Source organism: Syngnathoides biaculeatus, chromosome 9 (assembly GCF_019802595.1).
Source record: "Syngnathoides biaculeatus isolate LvHL_M chromosome 9, ASM1980259v1, whole genome shotgun sequence".
NCBI lineage: Eukaryota > Metazoa > Chordata > Actinopteri > Syngnathiformes > Syngnathidae > Syngnathoides > Syngnathoides biaculeatus.
In genome coordinates, this window is record NC_084648.1 from 21,388,982 (window position 1) to 21,414,868 (window position 25,887).

The 25,887-nt window shown below is 53.3% G+C and overlaps 2 protein-coding genes across 20 annotated transcripts in view; both read left to right on the forward strand.

Annotated features, from left to right (window-relative positions):
- apbb2b (amyloid beta (A4) precursor protein-binding, family B, member 2b) overlaps positions 1-17,165 on the forward strand; it is a 59,515-nt gene extending 42,350 nt beyond the window's left edge. Inside the window, exons 19-20 of the transcript XR_009796322.1 lie at positions 872-1,142; positions 17,129-17,165. The gene's annotated coding sequence lies outside the window, so the exon portion shown is untranslated. The remainder of the gene's footprint in view (positions 1-871; positions 1,143-17,128) is intronic.
- Positions 1,004-24,623, forward strand: rbm47 (RNA binding motif protein 47). 19 transcript variants are annotated; one of them, XM_061829082.1, is made up of 9 exons: positions 2,728-3,193; positions 3,366-3,723; positions 14,911-15,162; positions 17,129-17,996; positions 18,053-18,380; positions 18,650-18,673; positions 18,959-19,168; positions 21,204-21,388; positions 22,549-24,623. In XM_061829082.1, the coding sequence occupies exons 4-9, from the start codon at positions 17,160-17,162 to the stop codon at positions 22,780-22,782; spliced, it is 1,818 nt and encodes a 605-aa protein (XP_061685066.1). In that variant the 5' UTR covers positions 2,728-3,193; positions 3,366-3,723; positions 14,911-15,162; positions 17,129-17,159; the 3' UTR covers positions 22,783-24,623. The 19 variants fall into 19 exon arrangements, with proteins under 19 accessions (XP_061685072.1, XP_061685066.1, XP_061685065.1 ...); XM_061829081.1 differs by lacking the exon at positions 2,728-3,193 and having other exon boundaries at positions 3,223-3,723; positions 14,914-15,162; XM_061829084.1 differs by lacking the exons at positions 2,728-3,193; positions 3,366-3,723 and adding an exon at positions 14,479-14,794 and having other exon boundaries at positions 14,911-15,158.
- Positions 24,624-25,887: the final 1,264 nt, after the last annotated feature.

Here is a 25,887-nt window from a genome sequence, read left to right on the forward strand (position 1 = left end):
CAACAGGACAGGAACATCAAGGCCAAAAACGTCCCGTTCCAGCGCAACTTGACCAAGGACACGGGCGGCTGGGTCGTCGCCGCGTACGGCCGCAGCGCAAGCCTTTCCCGCAAAGCGCGAGCGAGCCAATCGTCTTGCAGCGGGGCGTGTCCTGTCTCCAACAGGACAGGAACATCAAGGCCAAAAACGTCCCGTTCCAGCGCAACTTGACCAAGGACACGGGCGGCTGGGTCGTCGCCGCGTACGGCCGCAGCGCAAGCCTTTCCCGCAAAGCGCGAGCGAGCCAATCGTCTTGCAGCGGGGCGTGTCCTGTCTCCAACAGGACAGGAACATCAAGGCCAAAAACGTCCCGTTCCAGCGCAACTTGACCAAGGACACGGGCGGCTGGGTCGTCGCCGCGTGGCTTTTCTTCACCGGTGGCTGTCAAAGTACGGGCCCGGGGGCCGGGTCCGGCCCGCCGAGGCAAACGTCTGTCGACTTCCGTGATTTTTGTAGCAAAATTTCAAATGGTCAGATACCATGAATTATAATGTTGCCATATTACAAGTACTTTTCTGTTACCAAACATGAGCAATATTGCGGCAGTTAAGTGAGCTATGATGCTGATCGACAGCGTGGCCCGCCACAAAAATTGACAGCTCTAAATTGTCCCCGGGTGGGACTGCGTGTGTGCGCGCAGCTGTCCGTGGCCGGCGACCGGTCCAGGTTTAGTCCCGCCGCCGCTCGCCTTGGGATCGGTTTGTGGATGAAAGCGGAGGGGAGGTCTGATACGCGGCAGCGTTGGCTGCGTTATGAACGCACGACATCTTCGTTTACTGCTTGTGGTGCAAATGTAGCGTCTTTGCTCTTTTGACTTTTTTTTTTTTGTCAGGCCTAATTGAAGTTTGGAGCGCGTACGTTAAGAAGTGAGCGTTTGCGCATTGGGCAACCCCCCGTCGAAACGTTTGCCTCTCTGACTCAACGTCGGCTTCCTGAATTCACGCAAGTTTCTTCTGCGTGCGCACGTGCCGTCGCTCCAGCTCGTCGCCGCTCCGGCTGCCCTCGTCTCCATGACGACAAGGTCTTCGCCGAGACCTCGGGAGAAGGAAGAAGGGAGCGGGCGGCCCCGCCCGGTCCCGCTTTTATTCCTACCAGCTTTTCAGGTAAGTGAGCGCTCGCGCCTACCGGGCCCGACGAAAGGGGAGCGCTCGTGTGCGGAAAGCACCCGCGGGAGCGATGAAGGAAACGTGTCGGAAAGAGTCCAAAAACTCTTGAAGTGGAAGCGGCGCGACTCCACGTACAGTTTGGGAGGCGGCGAGCCGTCGGGGGCCGCCACGGCCTTCTCCGCCGGTCAGCTCCCAGACATGGCCGACACCGACCACGGAAGGGTTCTCCCACGAGGCGTTCTCACCACGTTTTTTTGGGCTCATCCGCCCGGGCCGTCACGTCAGGCGTGTTGGCAAATGGAAGCGGTCCAAATTCACGATAATCCCGCGGTCGCATCAAGCAAAACTGCAGATGTTCCATTTCATAAGTAGAGTACGTCGCATTGGTTTGGTCACGTTAGCGAATCCAAGTCGCTCCAGACGACGCGCGTCGCTCAGCTGTCTCCTCTTCCAGTTTCGGGACACGTCGCGTAACTTGGACGGAGGGCCAAGTCGGCCGAAGCCGCCAAATGTTCGCCACGTGCGTTTCGGACAAAATTTTCTCGAGTGGCGTCGGGCTGCTGGCTGTTATGACGACGGGACGTAGAAAATGTGCTCTTTGGACAACGGCTCCCGGTCCCCGACAGGATTGCGCGCGGCTGCGGACTCGTGTACGCAAAATCAGAGCGCCGACCCAGCTCGTAGTCACCGAGTGTCCGAGTCCGTGTCAGACCCGGTCGGTCGGGTGGAGATCAGGACTCAGGACTGAAGTTCTTCGACGTCAAAATCGGGGAAACAAAACGGAAGTGCAAAATTCTGGTGGGAAATGGGGGCACGGGGGCCAACCGGTTGGCGCATCTGCTTTGTGAGGTTGCAGGTTCAAATCCCGCCCCCGCTTTTCTCCGGGCTCCCCGGTTTCATCGTGCGAACGGTCGCCTGTCTCCGTGTGCCCTGCCGCCGGTCGGAGGTGGCGCCGCCTCCTGGCCGACGACAGCCGGGATAGGCTCCGATACTCCCGTGACCCTTGTGAGGATAAGCGGCTCAAGAAATGGACGAATGGATGAAAAATAAAAGAGAAGCAAACTCCTGCTGTGGATTTTGCCCTTCAGCTCCTTGTTAGGGAGCAGAAAGTACAGAAACAAAAAACAGTTGTGAGAATTGTTGCACTGAGCCTGGGATTAAAAATCTTTTGGACTTTTTGCGACTCGCGTACGGGCCCAGGAATCGACTGCCGAGCGGTCCGAGAACCGGTCCGCCTTTGGCCCCAAAATTAGCGAGAGGCCGTCCGAGATAAGTCGAGAAACTGGATGGAATTAATAAATTGGTTTCAGCCAAAGCTGATGAAGGAAATGTGCTCAAGGAAAATGTGGCATTTTGCCCCCCACTTCCGGGTGAATGCATTAAATCGTCATTTAAAAATAACCCCCCCCCCCCCCCCACCGCCGCCAGAGGAAAGCGAAAGCGCCTGCGAGAGATGTTTTTGTTTCCTCCTCCGCCCCCCACGGTCGTCGGCAGCCATCTTGACCCGGAGATCGCAACGGGGGGGAGAAAGGCGAGAGCGTGCGAGTTGTTATTTCTGCGAGTTGTCGTCAGGGCGGCTCGATGTCACGGGGGGGTCCGCTCGATAGCAAAGTGGCGTGCCGTGCGGGAAACGTCGGCCAGTGACGCACTCGCACCTGCGGGAGGCGACTAAAAGGTGCGCAGCCCTCAGGTGGAATGTGGCTCCCGCGGCTCCAATTCAGGTTTCTGCCGCACTGGGACAAAGTTTGGCCTCAGCCGTGCGCACGCACACACGAGGGAAAGCGTTTCCCATCCGGAGCCATCGAGGGAGGGGGGTTGGGCCGTCCCGTTCTGGTTTGGCGAGTTTTGTGAAGCTGCCAGTCGTGTGTACGCCGTACACAGGTGCAGAGAGCGAGCGAGCGAGCGAGCGAGAGGACGGGAAGAAGCCCAAAAAGGCCCAAAAAGGCCCAAAAGGCCAAACGCGACGGCCGCCGAAGACGCCTGAGCCGACGTCCACCCAGCGCGGCGCAGCGATGGTGCGCCGGGAGGACGATTTTGTGGCGTGACGAGTGAGTTGCGGCCGGCCGCTGGGGGGGGGGGTTCATTCGGTGTGCTGGAACTTTTTGCCCTCCCCCCTGATCCCGCCCCCCCAGGAATGCGGGGCTTATGTCACTGAGAGTCAGGTACAGGCTGACTAATTACCGTTGGCCTTCCTCCCTCCATCTCTCCCTCCGTTTGCAGCTAAAAAACAAAACCGGATCTTTCTCTCCTCGTCTCCCGCTGTTGCGTCTACAAGAAGCGCCGTCGTGACTGGAGCAGAGGCCGGCGCAGGATCTGAGTCAGAATCCAAAAAAACCCCCACAAAAGAGGAACAGAAACTTTGGCTCGTCCTCGTCTGCCGCCGTTGCGTCCTTTGTACGTTAGTCTCGTCGGGGAAGCTGCCGGCGGCGGCGGCAGGAGGGGGCCGGGGACTGACGGGATGAGAACCTGAGCCCGGCTGAAGAACAAGTCCAAAAGTAGGCCAAAGCGTCGTTTTCCGGAAGGACGTTTCTTCTGCGTCGGCGCCGACCGGGCCCGCGGCCCGAACCTTCACCGCAAGGTTAGGGCGCAGCCGCCGTCTTTCTTTGTTTCTGTGTCGTCTCGTCGTGTTGCGCTTGGGTTTTTCCCAAAAGCGGTCAAGCGGGTCGTCGCTTCGGCTTCGGCCTCGGCCTTTGGCCCGTTTGATTGTGACGCCGATGCCGCACGCACGCACGCACGCACCTCATTTTGGACTTCCTCCGTTTGACTTTGAACTGCGTCGGTTGGTTTCCGCTCCGCTCGTTGTTTTTCCGTTCTCCACGTACGTTGGACAAAGACGCAATTTGTCTCGTACGTGAGGGTTCCTTTCAAAACTCTGCTCAAATAGCGACTTAGCCATTTTATTGATTGGATTTCAAGTATCACTAGCGCGAAAGATGAATTGTTGGGAGCTATTCGTGAAAAATATTCAGTGTTGTAACATTTTGAAAGTGGTTGTTGTTCCCGATTTGAGGAAACGAATGCATCCCGGTAAGCTCGCTAACCTGTTAATCGACTGCCACTTTTTCCACACCGTTTTCAAACTAGGAAGGTTTTGTTGAACTAGGAAAGGACATCCCGAAAGCGCCTTTTCACGTCCCCCCCCCCCCCCCCCCCCCCAGCGTGGTAAAAGGTCTCGCGCTCGGACGTGAGGCGTGTCCGTCGTGCGGAGCGACTGGTCACACCTGACGACGCTTCCGATTACGGAGCTCACCTGACAGGATGGCGACGCTCTTGCGCGCTCATTCGAGACAGGAATTCAGATATGTTCGGGGGGGTTCCTTAGCCCGGTATCGGCTTGTGCCTTCGAGCCAGATCAAGTTTCGGGTGGGGGCTGAAAAAAAAAAAAAAAAAAAAAAAGAGCAGTGGCTCTTCCAAAAAAAAAAAAAAATTTAAATATATTTGACATCGTTACAACGGGCCGCCGTGCGTCACGTGACCATTTCACGTTCGCGACGGGAAGCGGAGCACGAAGTCCGCCGTGCGCGGGAGGCCGAACGGTCAACGCAACGTCGTCGACGGCGGCCAATGCAAACCCGGAAAGCGCAACGGCGCCATTCTTCCGCCTCCCACTCCTCATATTCGACCCTTGCAACAATGAAGATTTTGCGTGGTGGAATGAAGAAAAAACTGCAAAGCGCTTCAAGCGCCAGCACGTCGGCCTCGCTAGTTCCTCGTCGCATTAGCGTCGGAACGCTTTTCTGCACCCTCGGCGGACTGCTTTTACTTCTCGTGGCTTTTGGTTTGGGTTTTGCTGCGGCATTTGTCGCAACAGCAGGAATGTCAAATAAAACACGAAAACACCAAAAAAATGAAGGGTCAGCATCGGGACCTGCCGCGCCGAGAACGTGTCGTCCGGATTCACGGATTCCTCGTTCGCTGTTGGCCTTGGATTATCTTTCGTAGCGGTTGTTCTGAGTGTTCTGAGCGGAAGCGGAGGACAAACACGCATCCGTCCATTTTCTTTGCCGCTTATCCTCACAAGGGTCGCGGGAGCGCCGCACCCTATCCCAGGTGTCAAGAGGCAGGAGGGGGGAGAAACCGAAGAGCCAAAGTCAAGTGAGCGTCTCGCCGGAGCTGCCACCTGGCGGAACCCCGGTGGCATTCCGGACACGGTCAAGTGAGCGTAGTCATTCTTTTTTGGGATGATTTGCGCCATTCTGGATCAGTCTTTGGCGGGCCAGACCCAAATGGTCAACGGGCCGTGGTTTGTCTAGTACAGCAATGGCCGTCTCGTTTGACGTTTTTCGACGTTTCTTTCAGGGATTTGTTGTCAAAACAAGAACCCTGTTGATACGCGTAACAAGGTGTCGTCCTCAGAAGATGATCTTGAGATTGCTTTTTTTTTTTTGGTACTGCTTTTATTCATAAACGCGGCTCGACGTGAACTTTTGTGGCCGGCAGTCAGCGAGGCTTTTGGTTCCCCAGAGTTACTCGCCACTCAGCATTTTAGCTACCCAAAATTTTGTCGTTGAATAAGGGCTCAACATTATTAGAGCTTGATTTTAAAAAAAAAAAAACAAACCCTCCAGGCACACTCGGAACTAGACTGCATTCATTTTGAAGAAATTGCAGATTTCAGACTTCTGACTCCGCACGGACCCGGTCGAAATGGAGGCCGGCCGTTACTGTCTCGTCCCGCTCGTAAATCACGCCGGGGAGTCGGTCTGCGTTTCCGCCGTCCGTTTCCTGTTGCGCTGGCCCTGATCGGGATGGCGGGTGGACTTGACTTTGGCCGAGAGACGTGGCAGACCGGAGACCGGTCACCGGCACATTTCGACATTCGGTCATTTGGAACCGGGGTCCGCGCGGGAAGCCCGGATCGGCGATTCCCACCCCGAACCCGTCGAACCGAGCGGGATTGTGCGCAGTAGCGAGAGCCGCACAAACGGTGCCGTTTTAGGAAGGTCCGATGCGCTTATACCGCGAGGCCGGCCTGGCCCACTTCCCCGCTGGACTTTTGCCTTTTCCTCCCCGGCCTCCAAATTGTGACGTTGCGCAAGCGTCTGCCCGGTTTGCGCGTATGTGTAAACAGGTGCGGGGGGGCGGGCGGGCCATCCCCCCCCCGTTGCGAAGGCCGCAACAACATCTTGCATCATCTCACCTTTGACCCCGTGTGGTGACACAGCTGAATCCTCCCCTCGGTCCCCCCCCCCAACGCTAACTTTCTTTTCGTGCAGTTTTTGTCCTTCCCCTTTCGCCTCCTTTCTTTCTTTCTTTCTTTCTTTTTTTTTTTGGTTGGGACCTCAGAGTTTGCGGCCGATCGGGCGGGCGTCAAACCGGTTTTGTGTGACTTCCACCTTGCGCAAACGTGCAAAGCTGTCCAAATGTGCGACGCGTTTGACTTGTGAGCAAATGTTTGCGGGTGCGAGGAGACGACGGCAAGTTTTGTGAACCCAGAAAGGCTTTGGGGGCCAAAGTTTGCGGACCTTTTGACCACTTTTCCAAGGGCCGTCGACCGAGGACCGGCGAGCGCAAAGGGCAACTTTTCCGTATTGCTTTTCACGGCGCGCGACGTTGGCCGTTGTTATCCTTTGTCGCGGGCGTTGCTAGGCGACAGAGGCGTGCTCGGTGACGCGGAGGCAGCGACGGCGAAGTCGTCCGCCGACTTGCCGATCCTGTTTAACAGCTCAGTTTGCTCTCAGGAAACAAACGGGATTGTTTTATTTTAAAGCACTTCAAGCCACAACGTGTCATAAATGAAGCTCGGCTTCCAAACGGTTTTGACGCCGGACTCGCGCCCGGGTCAGCGTCGACGAGCCCGCTCGGACCGCCGCTCGCCTCTTTGTGTACGAGGTGTACAAGTTGTTCCAAAATGGGATAAGGAAATCCTTCCATCCGTCTGTTTTGTTTTGGTTTGCTGCTTATCCTCACAAGGGTCGGGAGAGCATGAAGAAATGAGCAAACAAATTGTGTGAAACAAATACTTTCTGCATACTTGACGTGGTTTTGCCAGGTGGAAGCGTTTTGCCTCCTTTTCTTTCCTGTCATCAAATCGCCGTTCGGTCGGCAGCTCGGCCATTTTGCGTCTTTCGCGCGTGGAAGCACTTCATGGTGCGATCGCAGCGGCTTCTTTTGGTGCCGGAACGTGTTTGAGGGTGCGACGGTCGAAAAGAAGGAAGTTCCTCTTCCCAAAAACCCAACCCTAACCAAAAGTGAAGATTGTCGGCAAGCTCGTTTTGTCAGGCGAGTTCTCCTCACTGGGGGGGGGGGGTCACGCGAATGAAATGCTCATTTGTCGCAAATGCTAATGTTGCTCATTTGCGTGTAACTGGAAAGAATTGTCGGTGTCGTACATCGTCAAAGACTACACGAGACCGAATGTTGAGTAGCGCGACGGGTCCGGGCCGAGTCCCGCCAGCCGGCCGAGACCTCCGCGGCCCCGTCGATGTCGGACCCGCAAACCCGAACCCCCCCCCCAAAAAAAAAACAAAAACCAAAAAACAAAACGTTGGCGGAGTTGTTGGGTGACGGTTGGACTCTGGCAAGGAGTTTTTTTCCTTTTCCTCCCATTTTGTTGGGAACTTTTACGGACGGCGTTGAGGGGGTCCGGTTTGGTGGCCTCGCTATTGCATCCCTTTGCTTTTTCCGATCTCCAACCGTCACCGGAGCGGATGTGTCAAAGGGTTGCTTCGCGGCTGTTGATTTCACGGCAACGACCCCCCCCCACACCCCCCACCCCCGGTCTGGACGTTACACAATTTGTCGTCCTCTGCGCCGCGGAGGACGTTGTGCAAACTTGTTGAAAAATACGCGACGTAACCGCCGGGTGGCGTCGGCTCAGGTTCGCTCGCTTCCGTGTTGACTTATCTTACCTGACTTCACCCCCCCCCCCCCCCCCTTGTCCTTGTCCTTGGCACCGATTGTGCAATCTGCTGCGGGCTCGCCGCAAGACACATGACTGAAGTGTCAGCTGACAAAAGAGTAGGCCAAAGAGGACTCCACTCTGGTCAGGATTGGGGGGGGGGGGGGGAGATCCCGTGAGCGCGATTATGCCGAGCGCTTTTTGAGCCGCACGTGGCGATTGGCCGAACTCCTTTCAGGATGGGAGGTGAAACCTTTTGAATGAGGAAGCGAAGCCGCGTTTCCCCTTTGCGACGGCTTCTTTTTTTTTTTTTTTTCCCCCTGTACGAACGCGTGTTTGTCATACTTGGATTTATTTTTTGATCTATTAATTTTGATTCACATTTTCCAGAACATGTAAGAGAATTTTTAACTTGGCGGGACACAAAGTCATAAATGATCGTGGACATATTTTCCATTTTCCTTTTCCCCCCATATTTTTTGACAGTGGGATTTTTCCCAAAGTCTTTCAGGATGGGACGGCCCCCCCCCCAAAAAAAAAAAAAATAAATAATAATCTGTGAATGGTCTCCTACATAACTGCAATTTCTTTAGCATAAATGATGTTTATTTCTGTCCAAATGAAAAGTTGCTAAAAAAAATGTCCTCATCAAATTCTCTCCAAATGGGCCAGTTTGAGTTTTTGTGTCACTTTTGACGAGCTGACGTCCGCATTTGGGCCTCAATTGTAATCTTTGTACCTTTGATGCAACCTCTGTCTTATTACTTTTTACTATTTTTTTTTGGAATCATTTTTCACAAGTTATGTCCACTTGCGCAGCGGTGGCCATTTGCTGCCAAAGCGTCCAATTACTGGATTGGACCATATTTGGTAAATATTGGTGAAAAAAATCTTGACGCCAAAGCCTCTTGAAATCGTTCAAACTTCCCCATTGAACGATTGGTGTACAGTTATGAACGTTTTTCAATTTTGTTTGGATGGAATTTGAAGCGCACGTTCCCATTTTTGTCCTCACATTGACTTGAAAAGCCTGTAAAGACAAAATATTTCATGCCGATGAACTTTGTTTGGCGCAAGTCATATGAAATATGGATTCAGTCGAATGTAGCTTGAAGATGATTTGAAAAATGAGTCATTTCTCACAAAGTCCCCACTTCAATGAAACAAGTCAGAGCGAAACTGTCGCCGTGCTGAAATATTTTTTCATTTTTGAGGAACATCTTCGACCACCGGAAGTGAAATCGCAACGTCGAAAATTTTAAAATGTCCCAAAAACCACAAAACTGTCATGTGAAGTTCTGAGCTGAAGTTCTGGAGCGCAAAAAGAAGTCAAGCGCTCTTTGCAGGACCTCCGAGAGGACACGCAAGTTTTTGGGGACTCATTTGAGCAGACTCAAGCGCTCAAACTCAAAACGGAAGCACAAAGATCAGCACGCAAAGTCGCTTTGGACTTATTTCAGGCGCAATTCTTGTCTCCAAACGGGCCGGTCGTCCCGCAGCGGACCCCAACGTCCGGTTCTGCTTCTTACGCTTGCCGCTCCGATGGAGGAATTTGCCACTACTTCTGTCGTCCTCTCCAAATCCTTTTTTGTGGTATCACTCGGTCCACACGAGCTTTGTGCATTTCCGCCTTTTCGCAAGACTGAATCTGGGCTAAACCCCCCCCCCCCGCCCCCCCGTTTTTTTTTTTTTTTTTTTTATGACTTTGCTTGGCCTCCCCTCCCCTCCCCTCCCCGATTTCCTCATGTTGACTAGACCCCGGATTCGGGTCCCTTGGCAAACTTTGCACCGCGCGTGTGTGTTTGCGTTCCGACCAAAACGGGAGAATCAGTGACTGCTCGTCCTTCTTTAACAGAACCGTCGGTTAATGTATCACTCGCGCCATTGCGCGCGATAACGCCGTTGACGATTGTTTAAAGCTGCGTTTTTGAACGGCTGCGCATTCCTTGTGCGTCTCGGACACAAAAAAAAAAAAAAAGAACAACAACAAAAATGACTGGAATGCAAAGTGTTCGGCCCGCCAGGCCGACGGTTTCGTTTCATCGGCATGGAAAGTCCAAACGGCGCCCGGGCCGCTTACGTGTGATCGATTGTTGCTCGTAGCGTAAATAAGGTGAAACCGGGAAATCTTTTTGGGGTTGGAGCTTGAAAGTTTGGGGATCATCACTTTTTGTCCAGGCCACTTTGCAGGAAATGTTTCTTCATCTGTGACTATTTCGTTGTGTTTTTCTTTTTGGGCGTGGGCGTCATTTGCGTGTTCGCAAATTTGATGGATTTGATCGGCAGCTCTTGAAGATGACAGACTTGGTCCTAACCCGAGAGAAGGAAGAAACAACCCGAAGCGAGGCTAGCCGTGAGGAGGATGGCGCTCTCGTCGCAGTTGACTTGGAGAGAGTCGGGTTTTTTTTCTTTGGCGTTTGGCTTCGGCTCACGGGTGGAAAAGCCATGACAAATATTGCCGAGATTTGAACGAGTTGCTTGTGCCAACGTGTCGCGATTATTGTTGGTGGAGTTTACGCTGGGAAAAGGTCGAGATCGCCGCTGCAGCTAAAGAAAAGGCCCGTTGACGCCGTCGACGGCCCGCGAAGTCAAACAGCCGCGTTTGCCGAGCGGGGCCGCCCGCCGCTGATTGCGTTTTCGTTACAGAGTAACAACAAGGTATTTGTACTTTGTTACTTCCCACCAGTCGTGTCTCTCTTGACAAAGTGGCAACTCCCGGCATGCGCGCTAGTTTTGGTCCATGCGAGAGGGGATACTTTCAAAAAAAATGTTGACGCTGCTCGAAAGGCTTCCAAAACCTCTTTGGGGGTCACCCGTGCGAGATGGCGCCGTAACCGAGACGAGCTTCACCCCGATCGTCGCGACCTCTGGCCTTTTCTGCCTCGCCCTCATCTTTGTCTTATTCCTTATCAGCTGAGAGCTTAAAGCGAATAAATAGGTGGTGGCCGTGTGTGTGTGTGTGTGGTGTGTGTGTGTGTGCGCGCGGGGGGGGGGGTGGGGGTAGGGGGGGGAGTTTTTACCTGCACTGAATGGCCCCACCTCTCTTTTCTGGCCATTGACAATGAGTAAACACAAAAGCACCTTTTACTTTCCTGCGCACTCTTAGCCAGCGCCAGCAGCCGGGACCCTCTCCGCTTCGCCGCTTCTATCGTCGGCAAAATCGAGACGGAAAAGTCCACCTTCGACCGTCGCGTCTGCGCTGCTCAGTGTGGCCCGCAGGTAAAGAAAGTTCCGTTCTTCCAGTTGGAGTGCCTCGACGCCGCCATTTTCAAATATTTTGCCCGGCGTAGTCTGCGGATTTTGTCGAGCGCTTTGGAACGTGGGCGGCGCGGGTAACTCGTACGTTCCGTGGCGAAACTTCCGAGACTTGCTCGTTTTCGCCGCTCTGTGAAAAATGATTGCGAACTTGAATGATGAGTTGGACTCGACCTCAGCGCAGCTTTTCCATTGAAACCAGTGGAACCAGCGGAGTGTGTGTGTGTGTGTGTGTGTGTGTGTGTGTGCACGCGCTTGTTGAAGGTGGGGGTTGAAAGTAAAAAAAAAAAAAAAAAAGAAAAAGGAGACGCAATCACCGGAGCTTTCCGGGTTCTTCATCATTAAATCTGTGGACTTTTACCCCAGCGAAGAGTCGCCTGATCTCCATTTAATGCAAAACGAACTCTGTCATCATCGCCTTGACGGGAATCGATGTTTTACACGCACGCGTCTCAAGAAGACGGACGGTGTTCGCGGACCGGGCGGGCCCACGTTTGACGGCAAAGGGCGAGGACTGAAGTCGAAGGACGCTGACGCCGACGTAAAATGAACTTGCTTGAAGTCCCAAAGTGTTAAACTCAAGCGTTTGTTCTCAGGGACCGCTCGGGCGGGAGCGACCGTGTCGCCGTCACCTCGAATGATCGTCTTCAAGTTTTCGGTCAGGGCAGCCGATTGGCCGCAGGAATGCCGAGAAGGCGAAGCGCCTTCGGCCGGCGCTCGCGACCGCTGACGCGTGTCGGTCGAGGACGCCCACTGCCGAGATCTCGACTCCATTCTGCGATCCTTTGTTGGGCTCGAAGCGGCTCGACGCAGACGCTCGCTTACCTAGGCCGGAGTTTGGCTCCCGAAAGCGGGGGGGCCCTCGGGGTAAATGAAGCGGAATCATCCCTCGGCGCTGAAGCGGGGGCGGGCCCGCACCCTCCGTCTGACCTGAAATTCTTCAGGTCACCTTCGCTTGCGAAGGACGTTTGAGCGCCGAAGGGAGGCCCGGTGAGATGGCGGGGGGCATCACCTCGGACCCCTCCCCCGACTCGGCCCATATTTCGCGTATTACAGTCACGCTTGTACGATCAGAATGAATTCTTCTTATCTTGACGGTGGGAACGTCGCTCGTGTGTTGGCGGCGTGCAGCAACGCGTCTCCAGTTTCCCCATTTCAACTGCGTCGTCTGTCGACTTTTTCATTTCGCTTCATGCAAAGTTCGTACGTTTTTGATCGAATTCGGTAGAAAGGTGGGGCGCGCCCTGGACTGGTCGCCAGCCATTTGCAGGGCACGCGGAGACAGAGGTCCATTCGCCTATGGACCGTTTGAAGATCAGGGGTCCGAGTTGAGGCCCGGGGTCCTGATCCGGCCCACCGCTTCATTCGATGTGGCGCGCAAATATTGCGCACTGACTTTGGTTGTTTTTCTAAAATTCCAAAATTTGAAAAATGTCTTTGCTCTTGAAAACGTTGACTTATTGTAAGCATTTTTGGACCATTTTTCGTCAATTTACTGTCAATACGCAGGATGGGTTCACACTCATTAAGGAAACGTGCAAAAAAAAAAAAAAAAAAAAAAAAAAACCCCGTCTGATTTCCTGGATTTTGAGTCTTCACTGAGGCTGAGACGAATATTTTGGTGGAAGAAAACCCACCCAAACTCTGAAACTCCTCCAAAGGAGGGTGGAGACCTTTCGGGCTGCTGGGATTCATTTCAAGAGCACCCCCAAAAATGGCCGACAAGCACTCGCGGCTGCAGTCGAGACTTAAAGCCGGATCTTGGGAACTACGGCGCAGACGTGTAAGCGCTCGGGTACCGTGCCGCCCGCTGCAATGTTAGCGGTTTGGAAAAGTCAAGTTTCAGTTGACGCAACGCTATCAATGAATTACCAATCATTACATTTTACGCCTGGTGACGTACACGATTAGCTGCGATGTGCTAAATTTGGATCTTGATGAGATTGACATGCCCCCCCCCAACCGAAAAGAGGAGAGGGGGTTACACAAACGTGCGGCGGGCGGCAGAGACGAAAGAAACGAGTGACACCGGCAGGAAAAGGCCGGCCGTTCAAGAAATTCTGGGGGGGGTGAATGAAGGTGCGAGTGTCTCGAAAGGCCACTTTCGAATGGGTCGGTCACGCGGCCGCCGTCGCCCGCATGCTGATTGACCCGCTCAGCTTTTGGGTGTCCAAAGAAATGTTGCCGTCTCGCGGGGCTCATCTCTCTCGTGATTGATTGATTGATTGATTCGAGTCACACGCAGCGATGACGTGCTCCACGTAGCACCTGCGTCGGCGGCGCCGCTTTCTCGCAGCGAAATTCAACGCAAATCTTCCGGTTTTTTGGTAGGTCCATTTGTTCAATCAGACACACTTCCAAGGTCGCCGTTGTTTTTTGTTGTTGTTGCCCAAAACGCCTCCCGAAAATAACTTAAACGTGTTGGGGAAACTCCTCTGCTTCTTCTACTGCTGCTACTTCTGCTCTTGCTCCAAAAAAGCTTTTTGTCCGAAATCACAACAGGAAATGTTGGATTTTGAAGGAGTTGAAGCCGTCCGAGCGGCAGGAAGTGCTTCCTGGAAGCTGCGGCGTGAGCCTCAACAGGCCCCCCAGACCCCCCCCCCCCCCACCGCAGGTCACGTCGCTCTCTGCGACCTCTGCACACGTGACGCGCTTTCTATTTACTTTGCTGGATGACTTGCAGAAGCAAGATACTGATTACCAGCAAAGTTTTATTGCTGACTTTATTCCTGCCTTTTTGCGTGCTCGGCAGATTCCTGCCAGTGTGCGGCCGTCCCGGACGCACAACAAAGTCACACAGTGACAACTTTAACTTGTTGTCGCGTTGCATCTTCCGAGGTGTCTTTGTGCTAAGTCACTCATTAGCTGAAAGAAAAATGTGGAAATCGCTCTTGATTGAGATCAGCGAACAAACCGAGCAGAGGCTCAGAAAAGTCGCATTCATCAGTCCGGAAAGATTTCCACGTGACAAGTGCGATCGCGCCTCGCCGCTTTTTCTCCTCACGAGGGCCGCGGGGGTGCTATCTTCGGACAGGGGTGGGGTCGCCAATCGCGCTTCTATTTGCGAGCCAATATTTGCCGGCGGGTTCTTCCTGGGGGAGTTCAAAGGTCAAGCTCTGAAATACCGCACCTGACTCGGTGCACTCGCAACACCTGATGCGTTTCTTAAGTTTTGTGTGTTTCTTGACCTCCTCGCAGCAAATTGTCCTTCTCTCCCCCCCCCCCCCCCCCCATTTCTTTCTTTTCTGTTTTTTTGTGTTGGATTGAAAGAACTTCAAGCCCCCTCCCCCTTTTGTTGTGGTCTCCGTTTGGTCTTCCTTATCGCTTGTTTTCCCGGTCGTTAAGGAGTGAGGCCAGTTTCACTAGCAGCTGATGACCACACAGCGAGACTTTCATCCGTCGTCTCCGTTTTGTCCTTCACTCCCTTTTTCTTTCTTTCTTTCTTTCTTTCTTTTTTTTACACTGAAACTACACGAGCACGTCCTCCCGTCTTTGCGGGACTTTGCACTCGGTCTCGCTCTCTCGGCTGCCCAGGAAGGCGTGCGTTGTTTGCGTAAGTGAAGCCGACAAGGCAAACAACACGGGACCCCCCCCCAAAAAAAAAGACGAGGATGTTTCCTAAAGCTTCCTGTTTTTCTCCACTTTTCTCTGCTCTTGTGCCTCCCTCAGCAGAAAAGCCGAGCGCATTTCCCATCGGGCGTCTGTCGCTCTCTGGGGCGCGCACGTTAGCACCTGTCGAAGCTCCGCCCCCTCCATCCCTCCGCCTGCCGGCGGCCGGCTCGTCCCGTCCCGTCCCGTCCCGTCCCGTCCCGTCCCGCCGCGCTCAGTGCCGCGCCGTACCTGCCTCTCTCGCCGGAGGCGGAGCGGCACTTCCCGGAGCAGACGGCGGCGGAGGCCGAGGAGCGCAGTCAAGCCACGTCGGTAGCTATGGCCTCTCTCGGCTTCTCCTTCTTTCTCGCTTGCCTCACTTCCGGCTGACATTCTGCTCGACCCGGGAAGGGAAATTTGAACCTGTTTGTGCGTGCGTGCGTGTTGAAGAAGCACAAAGTTGGGTTTGTTGTTGGAGCCGGGCCTCTTTGGGCCGCGCAAAGCCAGCGAGACACGTCGGCTGCGTTTTTGCCCTCAGATGGAGCACAATGAGAAGGAGACAAAAGTCGGTAGGATGCGGCCGCGATAATGCACCTGCCCGCTCGGTGCGACGGGGAACCGCTCGGTGCCACAGTCCAAGATGTATTTTTGTTATTTAGGGCTGGAAAGCACAAGTGATGCTTTCGTTTGTTCTGAAACCAAAGCAAAACGTCAAACAATGTCACATTTCATTGGTTTCTTGCCTTGAAATTGGAAGTAGATTCGAGTTTTTGTTTTTGTTTTTTTCTCTCTGTAACGATGGAACGTTTGGCGCAGGCGTTCCCGAGTCCGACACAGTCCGAATGCGCAATTCTGTCTTCTTCCTGCCGCGCGGACTCGAGTCCGGACCCGGCGTACGCCGGCGTCCAGGTTTACGGCTGCTCGTGAACCTCGATTCCTTCCCTCGGCCGGGTCACGTCGTTAATCCGCAGGGAATCAGGCGCTTCTGTCAATGATAAACAAGGCGACAGCTTTCCGCCATTGCTAACCTGGCCGATTAGCCAATCAAGTTTTTGCCCTTTAACTTTTCCCCTCGTTCATTCGTTCCCGGCCTTTCGCCGCTCGCTGACTTCCGAGGCCTCGAAGGTCCTTCCGCTTGCGGGGCGAAATCCGAAGCCGCCGGACGGGAGCGAGTCGTCGTCGTCGTCTTCTTCTTTTTGCTCTGAAAAGGAGATCCGGCCGCTGACTTGTGAGTCAAAGCTTACCAAGCTAGAATTTGTGGCCATACTTTGGTTAATCATCGACCCGCTGCTGCGCTCACCCGACGCACAAGCGCACTTTGAGTCCTGATTGGAGGGACTCGGCGTCCTCCTTGCTGGCCTTTTAATCCTCCGCTGGGTTCTTATTCGTGTTTGGTCAAGAAAACGGACTCATTTCATTTAAAAGCAAGACATGCAGGTCTGTGAAGTGTCCATGAAAAAAACCCAAAAATGTCACCTTGACCTCCTGCTCAGGAGCCCCCCCCACCAACTCTCCACGCTTGCACTTCGGACCAATCTCAAGTTTGATGGCTACGCGCTTCGTTTACAATCCAGAACGTTTTCGTGCGTGTAGTTTGTAGCCCGAGGAAGGAAGCTAGCGATCAGGTGTGTGCGTGTCGCCGGGGTGGGGGGCGGGGGGCTCAGGTGAAATGAAAGCCCGCGTTAGCGTTTTTTTTTTTTTTTGATGGCCGTCAAATGTGGATGGCAAGAAGCAAACCGCACGCACGCCCGCTCGCGCGCCGTCCGAGATGATCGCCTTCCTCACATCGCGGCGATTAGGGACTGAACGCCGCTGGAATTTTGCTTTCTCAATGGCGCCAGTGTTGAGAAATAAGAGGTTTACGCTGAGGAAGCCGATTGTTCTCTGTTCTTTTTACGGCTCGGTTACAGTATTAATAAAGAGAATGCACGTACACACACACACTTTGCGGTATTATTCTCCGAATGAAATGAGCAGGAGAAGACGTTAACGCGCGCCAAGGTACGGCCTCAGTCGTGGGGAACATGTGAGCGAGCTGACCTCCGTGAACCTCGGACCAAAGTTTACGGTTTTATGACTTGGCAATTTCTCTTATGGGGTCAGCGATCCCGAAAGCGTATTAGGAAGCGAACAAAACAAGGTCGTAAAGCTACCGATAAGCGCGAGGGAGCGCGAGCCTCGCTAGCCGATCGTCTTCCACTTTTATTGGCGAAGTCTTTTCGAAATAGTAGAGTGATTCCTCCCAATGTGTTTGTCTCCCCCCCCCCCCACCACCACCACCACCACCACCACCCTTTAGGCCACACCTCTCATTGGCTGTTTTTGTCAGAATGACAGCCGAAGATTCAGCTTCCCCTTCAGCTATGAGCACCAACACCGCCCCCTCCAAGCCCGGCAAACCCGGCGCCGCACCCCACCGCGCCGTCCTGGGACACATCAGCATTCCCGAGGGCGTCGCGGGCGCTCCCAACGAGGCGGCGCTGGTGGCCCTGATGGAACGCAGCGGCTACGGGATGGTCCAGGAAAACGGCCAACGCAAATACGGGCCCCCTCCCGCTTGGAACGGCCCGTCTCCCCCGCGGGGATGTGAGATCTTCGTGGGCAAGATCCCGAGAGACGTTTACGAGGACGAGCTGGTGCCCGTCTTCGAGTCCGTGGGACGCATCTACGAGATGCGCCTGATGATGGACTTTGACGGCAAGAACCGAGGCTACGCCTTCGTGATGTACACCGAGAAGCACGAGGCCAAACGGGCCGTGCGGGAGCTCAACAACTACGAGGTGCGGCCCGGGCGACTCCTCGGGGTCTGCTCCTCTGTGGACAACTGCCGTCTTTTCATCGGCGGCATCCCCAAGACCAAAAAGCGCGAGGAGATTCTGGAGGAGGTCTCCAAAGTGACGGAGGGCGTGTTGGACGTGATCGTCTACGCCAGCGCCGCAGACAAGATGAAGAACCGCGGCTTCGCCTTCGTGGAGTACGAGTCGCACCGCGCGGCCGCCATGGCCCGCCGGAAACTGATGCCCGGGCGCATTCAGCTGTGGGGTCACCAGATCGCGGTGGACTGGGCGGAGCCGGAAATCGACGTCGATGAAGATGTCATGGAGACGGTGAAAATTCTCTACGTCAGGAATCTCATGATGGAGACCAGCGAGGAAACCATTAAGCAGGTACGTTTTACGTGACGACGGTCCCGCCGGGTCGGCTGACTTTCTTCGTGGGCCAGGTGTTCAGTCAGTGGAACCCGGGCTGCGTGGAGCGAGTGAAGAAAATCCGCGACTACGCCTTCGTTCACTTTGCGTCCCGCGACGACGCCGTGCTGGCCATGGACCAACTGAACGGGACGGAGGTGGAGGGCTCCTGCGTCGAGGTCACGCTCGCCAAGCCGGTCGACAAAGAGCAGTACTCCCGCCAGAAGGCCTCCAAGGGGGTTTCCGCTGCTCCAGAAACTCCGCAGCAGAACTTTGTCTACCAGTGCGACCCTTACACTTTGGCCTACTACGGTTATCCCTACAGCACACTCGTCGGACCCAACAGGGACTACTTTGTCAAAGGTTAGAACTTTTTCTTCTTGCCAGACATCAGTTGTTTTTTTTGCTCAACGGGGGTCGCTGCAAAAACGACTGACGTTTAAGGGGATCGATCGAGATAGACTCGAATGAACAAAAGGTCTTTCCTTCAAATCATGAACGTCGGCGACGGGCTGATTACGTCACAAATGCTAATCCTGCGTGACCTTTGATGACCGGTCGAATAGAGCGGAAGCGGGAAAATCAATTTGACTTTCAGCAATCCTGATTTTGTTGTGGTTCTCTCTCCAAAGGAGCCTCATTGATACAGCACAATGGTAATCGCTCATTTCCACTCATTCTCTCAATGAACCGTGAGCCTTCTTGCTATGTGACACGCTATACATTTCCTAACATAACACCATCCCTTTCCTGCCGCTCGGTCTCCTTCGACGCGCCCCCAAAGAGAATAATGCCACGTCGGCCACATCGACACCATCACCGATCCATTTTTAGCGTTTTTTTTTTTTTATTATTATTTTTTTTAAGCGCCGAATCCAATCTCCTTAGGAAGCCCCAAAGCATTTCCCCCCCCAGTAATCCGCTGACCCGTTGTATTCAAGCAGGTACCGTGCGAGGTCGTGGTCGCGCCGCCACAGGTAACCGGACCCCCGGTCCTCGGGGCTCGTACCTGGGGGGTTACTCTGCCGGTCGTGGCATCTACAGCCGCTACCACGAGGGTAAGACCAAGCTGCCCGAAAAGTCCTATGAACTGATGCCCAGTCTGGAGCTCGCTGCCTCCGTCAACCCGGTTGCCATCAAACCAGGCACAAGTCAGTGAGATAGACGTAGCCATCCCTACCCTCACCCATCTCAAAAGCCTCCACTAAAACCTTCAATCTCTTTCCTTTTCCTGCTCCCGATGACCTTGATTTGTCCAATGAGCTGTGAGAAGTGATTCCTTCTGTCTTTCTCCGCCGAATAACTCCTTGCTAAATCAAAATAACACTCGCCAAATTGCGTCCTTTCTTGTGCGATCGGCTCTTTGACGTTAACGCCCAAAGAACGTCGTCCGTTGGAGCCTTCGCGCGGATGACAACGTTCTGCTAATAACCTTGCGAGATGGCCGCAGGATCGAGGAAAAAGGGCGCGTCGTATTGTACGCCTCTCTATCGCTCTACATTGAACGAGGTTAGCATTGATCTTGTCACGGCGGAGCTACTTTTCCCTCCAAGAAGAAAGAACTGGACCACCTCAAAACAACCCGAGATTGGAGCGGGAAACATTTGCCGAGCAATCGCAACTGCCTCTTTCCAACGTGGCCTCCAGAAACGGGCCGTCTGGAGACTCTCCGGGTGGCCCGTTTTACAACGACTTCAGAATCTGCCGCTGGCTAGCAAGGTTGCATAAGCGTCGTTAGCGTTGTTAGCGTGATCGAACAACAGCCAGGGTGGGCAGGCGTAACTACGTGCGAGGCAAATGAAATCTTTTTGCTCTGGAAAAAAAAAAAAAAAAAAATTAGATTTCAATTGTTTACAAAAAAGATTCCAGTACATTTGACAATGAATTATTATTATGACAAATAATCATTGGGTGCTGCTGTTTGTCTGATCATGGCTGTAAATAATGCGCACTGAAATCTTGTGGATTTTCTTTAGAGAGATTTGCAAAGCCACATTTGGACTCAATTGAAGTTCCACATCCAATCACACGCCCAAAAACGTACTTTGAAATTCAAAACAAAAACAAAAAAAAAGCCAATGGATGAATTTTGTGTTCCGTGGCCGTTCGCCTGGCAAGACCGGAACCAAAAGTCGAAAGCGTCTCGCAAGGCGAAGAAATGTTTTTCTCAGCAATCACTCCAAAGTGTCCACACTTGTGATCTCTCATTCAAAGAAACGTTTGGAGTCAGCGTGAGCCGAGGATACGTTGAGGGACGCCCCTGTTTGAAATTGACTTGGACTCAATCGCCCGGAATGTTTTCAACGATCACAGATGAAAACGAAAGCAGGAACAGTTTCCCGGAACGGCGCCCGAGGGCGGGAATTCACTCAACTGCAGAGAGTACCCGTCGGTCGTGGCGTCGCTTTTGCGACGGAAAAGAAACTTGCAACCTGCTCTACTTGGCTGCGATCGATAATGCGGTGCGTCTGCTGGAGTGCGCACAAAACCCGCACCCTTTTTTCAGATCAGGTTTGCGTCATGTAAAAATAGAAAGAGGCGTGTTTTCAACGACTTTTTGGGGACATACTTGTCAAGGCAGCTCTGAGCCCCGTTGCGTCTTTTCGCTGGCGACGTGAGGCGGCGTTCTACGCTGTCACGCTAGCTTCACAGTGCCAACCCCGTCGGGCTCGAGTGGACTTTGTTGCGTCGAAACGCGGTCTTGTAGCAAAGGCGAGAAAACCTCTTGCGGTTTTGCCCCGGACGCGAATACGAAGACGCCGATCGCAGGGGAGCGTCGTCGAGTCGGCAACGGTCCGATCCCGAAACGTAAACGAGCTACCGCGTCAGGTCCGTCGGCGAGGAGAAGCGAGGCACGGACGACACTTCAGAAAACGTGAATCTTGATCTTCAGTTGACGGTGAAAGATTTTGCCGTCCGTCTGCTCGTGGGAAGCTTGGCTCGGACGGCGGGGGAAAAAAAAAAAAAAAAAGCAGAGCTGAGCGCCGTCCGTCCGATCCGAGTCTTCCGTCCTAACATTCCTTCCGTCCTTCAAGCTTCTTCGCTTTGCTCTCCTTTCTGTCTTTTTGAGCATGGGTGGATGTACCGAATGCGCTGGTCTTCTGCTGTTAGCCAGACGACGCGTCGCCTTGTTGTCTCCTTCTGCCCGTCGACCAAACGGCGCCTCACGTCTGCGTCCCGTTGCAGTGGCCTTGCCGACCCTGGCCGGCCAGTACCCGGTGTTCGGCGCCGCCCCCGCTGCCAAGCTGATGGAGGAGGGCAAGGTCCACGCGGTGGAGCATCTTCTTAACCCCCTGGCCATGCAACACCCCGAACACGCCGCGGCTCCCGCCGCCGCCGTCCTGCCGGTTTCCACTCCGCCGCCTTTTCAGGTAGGAACCGAGGCACAATTGGCCGACTTCCTCTTTCTGACTGCATGTTTCCATCGCAGTTTTGAACTTTTTGAACTTCCTTCTATTTCAGGGCGTTGTCGAGAGTACGGAAATAATTGTGCGGAATTGTCTGATGGACGCTGTCAGACGACGCTTTTTTTTTTTTTTTTTACGTTTGGTGTTGTTTGAACGCTCGAAACTTTAGTGGAGCTTATCGAAGAGTTGCTGCGCTCGCGTCGTCTCGGTCTTCACCGGAGGTGGACTCGAGTAACACAGTATGACTCGGCAGTTCAAATGTTTACCGTGAGTAGGAGCCAGTACTCAACGAAGAAAATACTCAAGGAGAGAGTAACTTGTGAGTGACTTCAGATTTAAAAAAAAAAAAAAAAAAGTTCTCCAAAAATTCGAATACGGGCCAGTATTTCAATTTCGAAGTGTCCAGAAAGCAACAACACAAGCGTTGCGGCCTTTCCTTTGTTGGCTTTATTGACGTCGTGAAGAAACTTTTTGGCGAGCGCGCTCGCTGATCGCGCGGATGTTGGCGCATCCGCAGCCCAAACGTCCGCAACCAAGCGCGAGCTCCACTCTCAAGTCGGAAGTCCTCAAGTTCGGCCAGTGGCGGTTTAGGCCCACAAAATCCTGATCGCTTCTTCAAAAACGGTTCCGAATCTGAATCCAATCATCACCCCGTGTACCTTTCCCGAACAAACACCAATGAAAAACGGCTTTTGTGAATCATATGTGCCGGGAAAGCTTGAAATGGTTTCATTTAAGCAGGATCCCGGGTCGTCCGTCCTAACATTCCTAACGTCCTAACAGACCTTCCAACTAGCCAGCTGGATCCTGCTCGTGTTTCTCCCGTTCAGGCAAATGTTTTCCTTCCAGGAATTGGCAGTCACCGGGTTCCCGTGGCCGCACGATGCCACCAATCCCTGCGCATATGAAATGGGATTTTTTTCGAATCCAAGTACCGTGCAATTTGTGCTCGCAAGCGAGAAGGAGCGCATGCATTTTCTGTCCAAAGTGAAAGAACCGAACGGACAACCTGCGTTTTCTTTAGTGGGCCAGACAAAGTGAGGCCGGGGGGGGGGGGGGCCCCAGACTTTGTCACCGGCGGGCTATTTCTTCCCTTCCTAACCGCCGTTGATCTTCTTCCGCAGGGTCGTCCGATCACTCCCGTCTACGCCGTGGCGCACAACGTGCCGCGCATCCAAGCGGCCGGCGGCCTGTACGGCGCGGGATACGTCCCCGTGGCGAACTACGCGGCCAACACGGCCGCTCTGGCCGCGCTGCAGAAGAACGCGACCTACGGAGGCTACGCCGGCTACGCCGTGCCGCAGGCCTTCCCGGCCGCGGCCTTCCAGTTGCCCGTGCACGACGTCTACCAGTACTGAGCTCGTTCTTCCGCCTGCGACCGATCCGCCGCCGGACGGCCTTCGGCCACCGCCACGAGCGCGTGGTGAAACGACGCCCCCGCCCCCCACCCGTTGTCCCGCGCCGATCGGAAGAGGCGGAAGCGGGTACGGCCGACCGCGAGCAAAACGAGGCCCCCTTGGTCGGAAGCCCGAAGGTACATTCAAGTATTTATGAAGAGAGGACATCTGCTGTATTTAAGGTTGTACTACTGTAGCTTTCGGGGTGAAAGTGAGAGAAGAAAAAGTTGCCAACTGCTGACACAAAAGGATACCACTGAGGCCAAACGCTTTGCATATACTCATCGATGTTTTCGGGTTCTTGTTGTTGTTGTTTTCCTCCGTTTGTGTCTTTTAGTTGATTTTAGTCGCTCGTACGGAGGTGAGGCGGCGCTGTCCGTCCAGGCCGCTTGAATGTTTTTGCTTCAGACAGTTTTGGCCTGTTTGCTACTTAGCTGCTTTTTGTTCTTTTCCAAATGAAGGTTTTCGAGCTTTGCTTTGTTTCAGCGCCGCCGCTTGAACTTTTTGAAGACGCTCGTCGGATTATTTGAAGAAACGTCCCCAGAACTTCCTCTGCTGTTGTCGTTGGGCCGACAATAAGCAACGCTAACGTCTTTTCTGACGGTGACGTCGCCTACGTGGGGTCCCCCCCCACCGGGGACAGGACTGAACATTTTTTCATTCATATCGTGTGTTTTTATCATGATTATATGACACGTGAAAGGTGAACAAATATTGGAAGCGTTTTCTGTTTGCTGAGTTGGCCGGGCAAGCTAGCAAGCTAGCAAGCGAGCCGGCCTCCAGGATACTAAAACGCAGCGCCGGACAACAAACTTTTCCCGCTCCTTTTTTCTTCCTAACACTTAAAACTGTGCCTTTCCCGACAAAAGCGGAAAGAGCCTCGAACGGTTCTGGCTCCGGGACGACGACGGCGGAAGGAAACGTTCCGCCGCTCGGCCCCGCGAGATCCGCTTATCGACGTTTAAGAGGCACGTGCGATCCAAAACGCCGTTTGCGTCGAGTCCGTGATGAGGACGGTGATTATTCACATGAAGTCAGCGGTTCCCACGGTTAGGATTCTGCGTAACCGAACAGCCAAAATTACGCAACACACACACACACGCACGTTAAGCAATGATAAAAACGTGACAAAAAGGATTTTTTTAGTTTCGCCCAACTCCCCATTTTTACTCCACACCTTTTTTTTCCTTGTGTGATGGTGAAACATCAGGATGTATTTAATTAGTAATATATGCATTCCATATGCCGTGTATGAAGTGAGAAGGAAAGGTCTAATATATTCGAAAACTTTTCTTTATTAACATTTTTTTTAGGGATTTTTAAAGTCTGAGTAACAAAAGTAGATTTTTGTTGTTGTTGTTGTTGTTTCTTGCAAGCGTCGAGTAGTTGTGAGCATTGAACTTATTGTTTTGTTTTGTTTTTCTTTTCCAATGTTGAAGTGGATTTTGCGTTGCGAGCGGGTCTTTGAACTCCATTTGATCAGAACACCGCGGTGGCCTTTCGCAGCGCCGAAGTAACGCAGAGTTCGGGTTCGGGTTCGGGCCGGGCCAGCCGATAACGACAGCTGCGAAAAGGCTTTTCGCTTTGGGTTTGACCAAAGTCACTTCCTGGTCGTGGCCGCCACGCTAACTCGCGCTAACGTGTGCCTTTATTGCCAACGTTTGCTTTTACCTTTGTAGACCTACGAAGACTGACGTCTATCTGAGGGGTTGTATTCAAAATACTTTTTTTTTTTTTTTTCCCCCTGCCTTGTTATATTTATAGTAACAGATAGATAAATAAAAGCATTTTCAAAAGCAACAGCGAGTCTTTTTTTCTTCGTCATAATCACGCTTTTCCTTTGCTGCTTCTCTACAAAGGCAAAACGCGCTCGCGGCGTTATTCGTTCATTCATCTTCCGGCGTGGCGACGTTCGTCCAAGCTGACCGGGCCCGGGCGCACTCCGGACTGGTCGCCGGCCGATCGCAGGGCGCATCCGAACAAGACAACGACCGCCGGCACTGAAGTTCTGACCTATGGGCATTTCAGAGCTGCCACGCAAAGCGCCACACAGGCCGGGACGGATCGGAACCCGCGACCCTGAGGACCGGTCGACGGCGGAGCGCCCCCTGGTGGAGGTCATCCCATCGCTGAAATCTCAAAGCATATCGCGACGCTGCTGCCTGCGGATTTTGTGCCTCGACAACTGGAAGGAAATGCGCTCTTGTCTCCTCCCCACTTTTGACTGGCCCCCCAAAAAGTAGAAAGTTCCACAGCCGCAGTTGAACTTTTCACACCACGATTGTGGAAGGTTGGAAAAAGTACAGGAGGCCATAAATGTTTTGCAAAGCCGGAGACTTCGGCGCCAACCTTGGTGAACGTGCCGAGGCACGTCAACCCTTATCAAGGCCTTTGACGCGCCGCCGACTGCAGCCCGCCTGAAATTTCTGAACGCAAAGAGAGAGCAAACTACACCAAAGAAGAAGTGGCAGAAGTGCAAGCGGCTGGCCCGGCACGCCAGCTGGCACTCACGTGACAAAGCACCAGAAAACCGCCAATTGCGTTTTGGACAAACTCCACAAATACTTTCTCGTATTTTCCAGCATTTGGAAACACATCTGGACTCTTCCCCTTTACGTTGCAACATAAAACATCAAATGCTGTCACCGCGGCGGCGATATTTTGATTGTCGTCGCGATCGACCAGTTGGCGAAAAAAATCTGCCATTCAAACATTTGCTGTCAGATTTGAAAAAGGCCTACGGGCAAGTTGTTTTTCTTTTCTTCCAAGTTCTTATCTTTGGCCAACTTTGTCCTTTTTGGTGCGGTTTTACTCCGTTCACGTGTTTTGATGGCATCCGAATCTCATCAAGGGCCAAAACAGGAATGGCCGCCGCACCCGGGGAAATCCGAGGGACCAAAATGTGGATTTGAAGGACAGAAGAAGCGAATTGTCACCATTTGGGGAATTCGGCCACCGGTCGTCAAAAATCCAAACCTGGGTGGGATCGATTGAAAAACTGCTCCCAACAAATCATGCGAGGAAGCCGCTGTGGCAAAGTCAAAACACATTTTCGAGTCTGGAAGT

What these genes read in the sequence shown, in the direction of transcription:
- rbm47 (XM_061829074.1), top strand. An exon ending in CAGGGACTACTTTGTCAAAG is followed by an intron (nt 18,381 to 18,649) that starts GTTAGAACTTTT and finishes CTCTCTCCAAAG; the next exon opens with GAGCCTCATTGATACAGCAC. An exon ending in CCACTCCGCCGCCTTTTCAG is followed by an intron (nt 21,389 to 22,548) that starts GTAGGAACCGAG and finishes CTTCTTCCGCAG; the next exon opens with GGTCGTCCGATCACTCCCGT.